Below are 12,217 nucleotides of genomic sequence, written 5' to 3'. Positions count from 1 at the left end.
ATGTTTTGGGGTTTTTTTGAGAAAATTGCAATTCAGATGTTGAATTCTACTTACAGCAAATCTTAAATTAATTATTGTAGTTATGTTACAAGAATTTCTCAGATTTCTAGAAATTGTCTAGCTGTTGAAAACCATACACCTGCAACGGCATTTGATTGTTGTTGAGTTCCCCTCTGCAGACTCTAATCATTAGCCATGTTCAATCTTTCACCAATAAGGTGGCACTTCGAGAAATTTTTTGACTCAAATTCTGTAAATACTTATGCTTGTGTGTAAGTTACAAAGTAGTAATAGTCTCAGTGGAGTGTGGAAGTAAGGCTTACAAAGCATGATGCAGGGTTGTGCCAGACATAGTCTTGCTTCATAAGCATGGTTTGTCACCTGGGCTGGTATATCTGTCTTCTCAGAAGCGCTAATACATCCTAGTAAAATAGTTTTGCCAAAACAACTCTGTTGCTTCCACTGCTTGAGCTATGAATAATACTTTTGTCTGTAGCTATAAAAGAAGGCCCAGTGGTTCTTGCTTTGCAGACCTGCAGGCTACCTGGTTGCAGTGCATGTTTCTTTCTTCTCATGCACAACTTGAGTTGTGGTAGCTCTGAGATCTGTGTTAGCTAGATTATAAGTACAGATTGATGTTTTTACTGTTTACTGTAAAGGACTGTAATTTACTACTTGGTCTGTGTTGCCTTTGTTCTTGCAAATTGAAGACTTAAGATTATTAAGGAATGGTTTCTCAGGACAAAATCTTTTATGTCAATATAGCACCATGTATGTCTGCTGCTTTGTCCTCTCTCCAAACTCCCATTGATTATTTCTTCAGTGCATTAACCTCTCACTTCTCCTGTCACAATTCCTTGTGAACTGATTTTGGAACTGATCCAGCTTTAAAAATCCCATATCTTCAATCACTTGGCTTTTTCAACCACTTTCTTTGATTCTGAAAAATAAGAAAATTGACATATTAGCTTCACTACAATTCAACTTTGAGAGGTGGCAGTGATTTTCATAGAATGGTTTGGGTTGGAAGGGACCTTAAAGATCATAGAGTTCCAACCCACCTGCCATGGGCAGGGATACCTTCCACTAGACCAGGTTGCTCCAAGCCCCATCCAGCCTGGCCTTGAACACTTCCAGGGATGGGTCTCCACAAATTCTCTGGGCAACTTGTTCCAGTGTCTCACCACCCTTAGAGTGAAAAATTTCTTCCTAATATCTAATCTACATCTCCCCTCTTTTAGTTTAAGACCGTTACCCCTCATCCTATCCCTTGTAAAAAGTCCCTCTCCAGCTTTCTTGTAGGCCCCCTGGAAGGCTGCTATAAGGTCTCCCCGGAGCCTTCTCTTCTCCAGGCTGAACAAACCCAACTCTCTCAGCCTGTCTTCACAGGAGAGGTGCTCCAGCCCACTGAGCATCTTCGTGGCCTCCTCTGGACCCGCTCCAACAGGTCCATGCCCTTCTTGTGCTGAGGGCTATGGACCTGTTGGAGTGGGTTCAGAGGAGGGCCACGAAGATGCTCAGTGGGCTGGAGCACCTCTCCTGTGAAGACAGGCTGAGAGAGTTGGGGTTGTTCAGCCTTTCAATAAATTAATATATGAAACAGAATAAAATTTTGGTTTTGTAGAAAAATTGCAGATAAAATTAGAAAGCTTACATGACTTTAGTAAATATCTTAGAGGTGATGCAGAAGGCGGAGAAAAATACTCCTTTCTAGGGACATGTAGATGTCAAGGCAGTGTTCTACCTAAGATGAAAATGGTGACATTGGGCAGAAAATAAGGCACGTCATAGTTCACAATATTAATTTGCATTGTTTGTGGAAACTATTCTTGTCTTGCATGCACTATAGTGATTGCCACTTTCATACTGCTCTGGCTGTGGATTAAACAAATATATTTATATCTTTTTAAGAAAGCATTGCAAATCCATCTCAAAGAATTGAGATATCGTTTCTTGAGGAGAGAAAGCAGACTAGAAGTTGTAGCTAGTTTCTTCCTTGTCAGTAAGTCCTTTATGAGGAAAGTCATCAGATAGGATAAAGGTATAAAATCCATTTTGAAGCTGTTCTGCTACTGTTGAGACCACATGGAATCATAAAATAATTTAGGTTGTAAGGGAACTTCAAAGGCCATCAAATCCCAACGTTATTTTTAAATCAGGGGTAACTACACAAGTCAGGTTGGTCAGGGGCTTGTTCCTTTTGAAAGTCTCCAAGATGCCACACCCTCTCAGAGCAGCATGTTCCTGTGCTTAACTTCACTCATATTTGTGATTTTATTCTTTATAGCCAATCAGAATTTAGCTTTCTGCAACTTTTGACTGTTGCTGCTTGTTCTTTACCTCTGAGAAAGGTCTGGTTCTGTCTCTGTAACCATCCAATAAGTTGGAGAAGATGCAATTCAGTTGTCTGTTAGCATTCTCTTCTGCAGGCTAAACCAGCTCCCTCAGCCTTTTCCCATTTGTTGTGTACCCCAGCTGTCTCAGAGACCCAACACTGGACCCTCCAGTTTGGAAGTATATCTCCTATCCTGGGGGACTCCAGACTGGACACAGTGTTCCAGATACTGTCCCGCAAGTGAAGTGCAGGGAGGAATGATCTCTTTCTTCCACCCACTGACTACCCTTTGGCTAAGACAGCCCACTATGCAGTTCATCTTTTTTGCCTCAAAGGCAGACTGCTGATTTGTACCTAACTTCCTGCTCACCAGGATTCTCACACATCCTTTCCTGCAGAGCTGCTCCCTCGCCAGGCAGTCCACAGCCTGCACCAACGCATGGTGTTTTTCTGTCCCAAGAGCAGGACTTTGATCAGGTTCTTGTCAGCCCATTCCTCTAGCTTCTCAAGACCCCTGTACCTGCTCCCTGTATTGGCTGTTGTGTGTGAACTTGCATTCTGATGCTTCATACAGGTCTTTTATGAGGATATTCAACAGTTTTCGACCTGGTCTTGATACCCAAGGGATGGCGCTTATTGCTGCCTGACAGTTAGACTTCTAAACGTTGACTGCTACTCTCTTTAAAGGCCACCACTCCAGGCAGCTTTTTATGCACCTTGTATGTTGACAATGCAATTCTTTTTTCTTTTTTTTTTTTCCCCCTTCTATTTGGGTACAAGGATGCTTCATCATCTTCTTCAGTATGGTCCAGTAAAGGCGTAAAACAAGATAAGGTGTACTTTCCTATATGTCTTGTGGGAAAGGACAAGCTTCTTTCATGCCTTTCTTTTGAAATGTTTTAAGAATCAATTCTCATTGTGAAAATGAATTATAATACACCTGCTGAATACACCAGATTCTCTTGCTATATGAGTCTTCAGGCAATTTTGGAGATTTGTCTTTCCAAAATGTGATGTAAAAATCTTTCTATGTATTTAAAAAAGGAAAATATTGGTTGACTGAATAGAAGTTTGAGCTGCAGTTGAAAAGACCTGTATAAAATAACTGAGTCAGGGTTGGAGAAAGTGAGGGGCAGGCAGGAAACTGAAGTTAAAAAAACCACTAAGATTTAGGTGGTAATGTGGAAGTAAAACAAATCAATGTGACAGAATCATGTCCAGTTGGGCCATTGAAAATAGCAAGAGAAAGAATTTTCATGTAGGACAAGGAAAGCTAGCGTAATAAATCACAGTGTCATAAAAGTAGTAGAAAGTTTCAGCAGTCACAATTGGAAAGAATGAAGGTGTCAGAGGGAATGCTTTCTTCATATGTATCTGTACATCCATAATACTATGTGGTCTCGAATGCAGGCAGGAATTCAGACTAGGATTTACTTTTTGGTAAGTTGTTTGCTGCCTTCTGTTAAACGTAAGTAAATGTATATAACCTTCTTACTTTGTCGGGTGTTGTGATGTTTCATTAGTTAGTCTGTTCCGTACTTCAGGCACTGACAAAAAATGAACATTTCAGTTTCAAATGTATACGTAGCAGTAGCAAGAGCACAGACTTTTGCTGGAATATATGTGAATGTTATATGTTAAGAGGACCAAAAGTAAGTGTTTCTCTGTAATGGGAGAAGAGAAAGGGTACTTTCTTGCTAAGGTAGTATTACCTTTTCCCCCTATGCTCTCTGAAAAAAAATTATTTTGCATTGACTTTCTTACTTTTGAAAACACCCTTCTTTTGGAACGAGATTTTTTTTTAAATTAAATCTGAATTTGGCTCTGTGCTGAACCTTCCAAAAAAGAGAGGTGGCTGGAGAATTTATTTTGTATGATTGCAGCAGCAAATGATCTGAGTCAAGTGGCCTGGTCAGATAATTAAGCTACAGCAGAGAAGGCTTGCGGAGTCAGTCAGTTGTGATTATCGGTCCAGTGTGGTTGGATGTCTGATTCCTTCTGAAAAATTCGAAGTGGCTGCTTTTATTATCATTAATAGGGGAGTGCCAGCGACAAATCTGGAAGAATTACACTGCCACTTTAAAGAATTCCAATATATTTCAGTTGGAATAGAAGTTTAACGATTAATTGATGGCTGTTTATCTGCTGCTCTGCCCACCCCTTAGAATTTGAACGTTTTAAAGAATAATTCCCATGTTAAACGTCTGCCCTGTTTGTGAATTCTTGTGTCTGTAGGTAGTCCATGACAGTGGCAATAAATGTGTATTCTTTGGGGTTGTCTATATCTTCTTAGTTGTTTTTTTTTCTTTATTATGTGATTTAATTAGAAGTTTAATCATTTTAAAACTACTTCCACAGCATCAAGGAAAGTTCCTTTAATAGTGAAGCATTAAGTTGCTTAAAGTGCCTCACAGAACGAAACCTTGGAAGCATTTCTGAAATATTTCTCCTGCTAAGCATGAGGGATGTCATGAAATGAAACAAAAAAGGAAACAATATTTCATTTGTGTGGAAGGATAAAGTACATTTAATCTAAAACAGGCTAGTTCAATACTTATGGTTTACTTGTGGAGTTCAGCAATTTTAAAATAGAAATCTTATTGGTATTAACTCTGCCACATGTAAGATGAATTAATCACAGAGAAATGCACATATGTTACTGTACATAGCTATCGAAAAGCCAAAGCACTTGAAGTTTAGGGGACTTTGTAACTTTGAATACAGCCGTCTTAATTTTAAAACAAAAATGTTCAGCTTCCGGCAACTTAGATAGTAGCATTTCTAATGTTTTTTAAACAGCTATTAATGTAGTCAAGCTGTGTTTTTTCTTCTTCTGTGTGTAATCATCTGCTCAGTGGTGCACTCTATAACTAGTAGCAGGAGACAGAGGAGTGGCCTGCTGTGATTGATGGGGCGAGGCCCAGCAAACTGAAAGAGTCCCATCTGGATTAGGTTTTGGGAGCAGTCAGATGTTGAGAGGGAGGTCAGTAAGCCTTGCATTAGCTCCCCCTCCTTCAACACCCCGATCATCCACACTCATGCACACATTACATTGCTCACAAGCCCTCATCCATAATTGATGCTTGCTTTGGGCAGATGCTGTATGGCCTGGGACTAGAGCAGCTGCTAAGTTTATGGAGAATAAAGGGAGCAGGATGGTACAGCAGGTATTTTCGCTTTTATTTTCACTTGAAACTCTTGATTTTAGGCGAGCCAGGGCATTTCTTATAACCAGCTGCACCACTGCATGCGAGACTTCTTATCCATGTTTTGTTGCTTAAGTCTGAAGGAGGGCAAACTGCAGCCGTGATTATGTATCTGCTGTGCTCGATATATCGAACTGAGCTGTTCTTATAACCAGCAGGTTTACAGAGTAATGTTGCATTTTTCTTCTTCGTTTCTGTGCCCTAAGGATATGATGCAGTTTGGCTCATTTAACTACAGTATGAGAGGCTTTCTCTAAATGTGAAATATCTCTTGCCAAAGAAACAAAATGCACCAAACAGAAAATAGAGTAGAACAAACAATAAACTTAGTTAGACTTTAAAATGCAGGCAAGCAGAAAGGTTTTCATTGAATACATTTTTATGCTGCAAATGTGTTTTTAAAAAGGAACACTGCATAAGTAATGTTTTCTGTGCTCTGTCTTTTGTGTACAAACATAACAAGCTTGCTTTATTACATTTTGACACTTTTGATGCGTTTCTTAATTATGAAATCCTTTCAGAGGAGAGGATGCTGAAAAAGCATGTTAAGATCTGAGATACTAGCAGCATTTTAAATTCTAAGCTTTTCTTCAAATGGAGTAATATAAATGGAATAGGAGTGACTTCACTTACCTGCATCATTGGAATGCTTTCTTTTTTTTGTTCTTTAGAGTTCAACATTTAACCAGAAAGCGATGAATTTGATTTTATACACTGCCACGTAAAGCATATTTTTCAGTTGAAATGTGGTTTTCATTAAAACTCAGGCCAGAACATTTAGCAGAGCCTGACTCTCTGCCATCCTTTGTTCTTCTTTCTGTTGCCAACAACTACTTTATTAAAAACCGTGCACAAAGTGAGCATTAAGGGGGTCATTTAATCTTAAAGATACTTAGAACTGAGTCTGAAGGGACAACTTCTGTTTAGCCTCTCATGCCTAGGTTTGTATTAAGCGCTGTCTGTGTACTGTCATCTGCAGTTTTGAGATTACTCTAATACCTGAGTTCATAGGCTAATTTAGGATCAGGATTTCCTGTTGCTTTTAGGGCCATTTCATGTTTTCAACTTAATGCATTAGATCTATTATTTACCTTATTCATTTTAGTTCACTGTATTTTAAAGGGCACAATAAAGGGACATTTCAGGTGATTATACTTAAAGAATTTTTGGTTCTTTAAAATCTATTCAAATGTACCTGACTTCTGCGTAGTTTGGGGTTTTCATCAGCCACATGTATATACAAATATGTGTTAGTTGACACTGCATTGTTCTTGATATAAATTAATATTCTAAACAATACCCATACAAGTAGTAAAGATCATGTTTATACATACATGCTCTTATACTACATTGTAATACTGTGTTTGTTGAATTAATTGTGAATCATAAATTCACACTAATTTTAAAGGCTAGGAAAGGCTACAGCAGGCACCTATTTTAAGAAAACAAACCCCTGAGCCTTCGTTGTTTACTTACTAATGGGATCTTGCTTCTAAATAAGTGATCCAGACCTCAGCTTAACAAGCCTAATGAAAGAGGTAGAAGAGTCTCAGTAGCTCGAGGGTGCTGGAATTACCAGTGCAGTGTGCCATTTTATGGTAAATCTAAAAAGTGAATTATTTGGAGTTGTTGGTAAAAATAATATAAAAGTTCATCTCTCTTAATTAAATATTAGCTGTAATTAGCACTAGGTATGAATGCTTTGAATATTAATTAGGGTCTTACGGAACTGCTGTCATGTTAATGAGAAACAGTGGGGGTCTCAGCAACATCTGGTTTAGGACTCGAGGCAGTATAAAAACCTTTAGATCAAATGCACCTGGACATTAGCCCTTGGTCCCTTTGTTGCCATTATTGTTCTTTTTTGCCAGCTGCTGACTTTAATGCCATGCTTAGCATCTGACATGAAGGAATAGCTTAAGGACCAGCAGTAACTGGCTACTGTGTTTCAAAGCCAGCACAGTGAAAATGCTTATATAGGCAGAAGTTCGATTTGCTGTTGTTCATACTTACCACTTGATGAAGTCTTTCCTGAAACAGTTGATTAAAAAATTTAAGGTTCCCTGCCTCCCCCACTTCTTAAACATTTAATAAATGTCTCAGGTGTAATTCAGTCATTGTTGGGTTTTACTTCATCAGGGTTTATTTATTCTTTAATAGTGAAAATATTAGGTAAAAGAAATAAGAAAGGGACCTTACCATTTTTTTAATATAAGACGGTGTAAGTGTACATTTACAAGAGTTTTTAACCTCCTCTGAATTTAAACAGGGCAAGTTTCAGTGCAGCAATAACCTTGGAATGATTGTAGATATATGCAAATGAAACTTACTGACTTAACCCCGTGAAGGAGGTAAATGTCACTGTTTTCATTTGACCGTTGAATGAGGCAATGTAAACTACTTGCTCAAGGCTGTATGCTAAAATAGTAGCAAAGATGGGATTCAAATTAGAGAGGGTTTGATTGCTGATGTAAAGTTTTGGGGTTTTAGGTTATACTGAATGCCTTTTACAAAGGAAAAATTGATTTTCCCTTATAAGCCTGCCATGTAGCAAGGCTTGTTCCCATGCTGTGATATTGCAAATTCTTAAAAGTTTAGGACCAGTTCATGTCAGAGAACTGATGTTCAAATTAGTTGAAATTGGCTGGAAATGTCCTTAAGTATGAAGTGCAAAAGACTCTCTTTTATTCATCCAGCCTATTTTGAAATTAGGAAGTCAAGGACTGATAAGTACAAATAAGATAAATCCCTACAATAATTGGGTGCAGGTATTTGTATGCACTTTGGTGGGAAAATGGCAGAGTATTTTAAAAACTAAATAAAGTTTTACTCAAATATTCATTTTTATATTGCTTCATATTTAGAGGGATAACTTTATCTTGTAAATCAGCTCATTTGAGTTTGGGATAGCCCCTGTATTAATGGTTTCTAATGCTGTGTCATCTGCAGCATCCTATTTTGGACATCTGTTACATAGGTTCTGAAAGATTGTTCTGTACGTTTCCTTCCTGAGAATTAATACTGTTTGCTATGAGCGGAGCTAACCTTACGTGAGCACTGTATTGGCAGTTGTGCTCAGCAGCCTTTAGAATAAACTGAGCTTTGTCCCTCTTCATTGTCTGAGTTGAGGCATTAGTTCAGGTAGATTTTACTGACCTTTCTCAGTTAAAGAATAGTGTACGGTTATCCAGAGAACAGCAGTTTTGTTTGTCTAATTATAGTAAGATTTAATAGGGTTAGCAAAATGGATTTAATTCAGATAAGAAATTTTCTCCTCAAGAAACAAATATTATGCCCTTTTCAGGCCAACGATCTTAGCAGAATGCTATCATCGCTTTCTGTGTTACATGTCTGTGATCATCACTTATTTTTATCTTACGCCACATTTCTTCTTCCTTTTTTTTTCTTTGATTTTTACAGGGTAATCAGGAAGCTACAGCACCTCCTGACACAATGGCACAGCCTTATGCCTCAGCCCAGTTTGCTCCACCTCAGAATGGTATCCCTGCAGAATATACAGCCCCACATCCTCATCCAGCTCCAGACTACACAGGCCAAACCACTGTTCCAGAGCACACGTTAAACATGTACCCTCCTGCTCAGACACACTCTGAACAGAGTGCAGCTGACACAAATGCACAAACTGTCTCCGGCACAGCCACAGTAAGTCAAGGTTTCAGCTATTTCTAAAGCAGTATGTTTCAAGTTACACATGTATTTATTGATAACATTTATTCTTATGTTACACTTAGTAGTTTTGCGCTTCATTTGTGTTCAGATTACTCACCGTTTCGAGGTTGAAAGTCAGTCAAAGTTTATCGTTCAACTTGGAGACTATAATTTCGCTGCTTTTGGAGCCTCTTAGTAAGTATTTGGAGCTTTGTAGAATCTGTAGTTTCCTTTTCTACAGTATTAGACAGACAAAATGATTAATAGCAAGCCCGTGAATCATATAATAAAGTTGGACAAAGTCCAATATGGAAAAACATTGCAAAAGAGTGTCTGTAAGCATTCATTTGGAAAAAAAAAACCACAACAAAAACAACAACCCCACACCAGACTGATTTTGTTATTTTTAGCGATTTCTGTATTTTTGACACTTATGACTAGTTTTTTATAGTGTTTATTGAATGATAGTGTATTGAAATTACTTGTAGAATTGTGTGAATGAGTATTGTGAAGAGCACGTCTGTAATACTGTGGTTTCTGGTGAGCTTGTTTGTGCAGCTCTTACCAAAGTTGTGTGTGGATCTGTGCTCAACAGAGCAGAAATGATAGACTTTCCTCCTATTTGATTTATAAATGAAGTTCTGAAGTGTCGTGAATTACGCAAGAGATTCCTTGGATGGCCCTACCTTGTAATTTAAGTCACAAATTTCACACATTGATAGTTTAGTGCTTCTGTCTTAATTCTGGATTGGGACCCAATATATCCAGTGCCAACAGCTGGCAGATTTCTGAGCCATCAACCACCTGCTTTACAGAACAGACAGCACACTGCAGTTTGAGCATGCACTTGAAGCATCTCTACTAGCTGTCCTCATCCTTGCTGCAACCATGCTCCGTATCTCATCTTACCTCCCCTTCCTCCCCTGGCATATATCCAACCTGAAAAGTTTAATCCATTAGGGCAAGAGGAAAGGGAAAGCGTATTCCCTTAAAGGAGTAGTTTTGAAGACTTACATTTATTGCCGTGTCATTAATTTCTTTATATGGGTATGAACAAGAGAGAAAAGCAATAGCAAAAAGATATTCCTTGGCATTATCATGGAGGTGTCCTTGTGAAGTAATTACCCAGTTTTGTGGTTTATGCAGTAAAATGTTTCAGTCCTTTTATTTTTGACTTGGTAACTTTTTATTGCCCCGATTGGCCCTTTGGTCTAGTAGTGTGAGAAAGTGGAAGAGTATCCTGTTTACCTATATCTTATAGTATTCTTTGCAGCTCTACGGTGTCCCCTCTTATTCCTCTCTTTGCTAAGTGAACTTCCTGGTTCTTTCCAGCTTTTTACATTTTCTCCCATAATCATTTTTGATTGTTGTCAAACTCTTGTCATATGCCACTATTGTTGGTTTAGAGTCAGAACCCTAAGCTGGATGGATACTCCAGAAGACTTTGGCTGTTGACTGAAAATGTAGTCTTCCCTACCGTCCCTGTCTCATTCTTTTTATATTCTACTGTTTTGCTTGCTCTTCTGACCACTGCTGCGCACTGAACAGTCCACTGTGATGCCCAGCTCAGCCTTTTGTATTTTGAAACTGTTGGTCTTTTTGCCATTCAGTTTTGAAGTAAAAGACTGTCAGTGCTAAAATCAATGGTAAAACACCTGTTGATGCAAGTGGTATCGGAGCTCATGCCTCATCATTTATTGCTTTCAATTTATTGTGTTTCCTCACCCCTTTTTGATTTTTCAGTTTGAAGAAGTGTTAGTCTCTTTATCAGAAAAGTCGCGTATGTGTTTTTCCAACATCTTCGTGACAAAGGCTGATGAAAATTAATTTGGATTGTCTTTTCTTCTTCTAGTGCTCTGTTCAATCCCAGCTCTAGCAAATTCAATGATTCCCTTGAAAGTTTCCCGCTTCTGATGTACTAATAGGCTTTATTGTTATTTGGGTTTGTATCCTTTGCTATCTGCTCTTCTTATTTCTTTTTGCCTTCCTCATATCCAGCTTATATTTTACCTGTCATACGCTTTCTCCCATCTGGTTCCACTTGGAGTGAATTTCCATTCTCTGAAGAATAACACTTCAATTCCACTAACCTTGTGTATTTGGAGAATATAGTATCATTATTTGCTTTTTTTATTATGGATCCTTTTCTTGCCTTCCTGTTTCCTTTCTTACAGAGGAATGCGCATAACTTTTTGAAGTAGCTCCCATGCATTTTATAAAGAATTAGATTTCCTTAGTTTTGACTTTAGGCATCTTTGAGAAAGCTGCTTTTTTTGTTTGTTTTTTCAAAAGGTATTTTTTCTAAATTGCAATGTTATATTAGAAGTTGTGGATACTATCCCTTTCCTTGGACATCAATGCATTGAAAATACAAGTTTACAAGAAGAGTGTGTCTGTGCATCTAGATTGTTCAAAGTAGCCTTGACATTGAACGTATTACTCACCAGTTAGTTTTACAAGTTTACGGTCAAATATTGTTTGCACAATTTAATTATGGGTAAGTAGATCTAAAATCTGTTATGCATTAATCTCATTAGCATTGCACTTAACACAGTGTGGAGACGTTATAAATAGGTATACGCATATGGATCCCAGACAGATTTGACACGGACTTTGTAATATTATGGAGATCCAGCTGTGTACATCTCCTGTGGGTTTAGGTGCTTCAATAGCACTGTGTCAACATTGTAACTCCATGTGGTCTTTATTGTTGAAGGAAACAAATTATGTGTCTTTCCAGTTCCTGCTAGCTTTCTGAATAGTTGGTTTCCAGTCTTAAAGAATTTTAAGTGGAATTGATGTGAGGACATAGTGGCATTTGTTTGGTAGGTTCTAATATTTTTACAGAGTTTCCTTTCAGTAAGCTGTATTATATGCAATTAAAAGAAGAATAATCAGTTGATTGATCATTCACAGAAGAATACTGTTGTGATTAATGTAGATTAGACAAGCTATTGGATGGAAGACCAATTTTTGAATTTTCTTATTCACATGTGTATTTAGGTGT

The 12,217-nt window shown here is 38.1% G+C and overlaps 1 protein-coding gene across 2 annotated transcripts in view; it reads left to right on the top strand.

Moving 5' to 3' along the window:
* The window catches only part of RBFOX1 (RNA binding protein, fox-1 homolog (C. elegans) 1), a 281,886-nt gene that overhangs the window by 133,870 nt on the left and 135,799 nt on the right, over positions 1–12,217 (top strand). For both annotated transcript variants that reach the window (XM_009887683.1, XM_009887682.1), the window contains one exon: positions 8,962–9,204. In XM_009887683.1, coding sequence (XP_009885985.1) covers positions 8,962–9,204 — 243 coding nt within the window. The remainder of the gene's footprint in view (positions 1–8,961; positions 9,205–12,217) is intronic.

This window comes from Charadrius vociferus, unplaced genomic scaffold, assembly GCF_000708025.1.
Source record: "Charadrius vociferus isolate BGI_N301 unplaced genomic scaffold, ASM70802v2 scaffold486, whole genome shotgun sequence".
NCBI lineage: Eukaryota > Metazoa > Chordata > Aves > Charadriiformes > Charadriidae > Charadrius > Charadrius vociferus.
The sequence above is the reverse complement of the archived record's forward strand: the minus strand, read 5'-3'. Positions and strand labels throughout refer to the sequence as shown.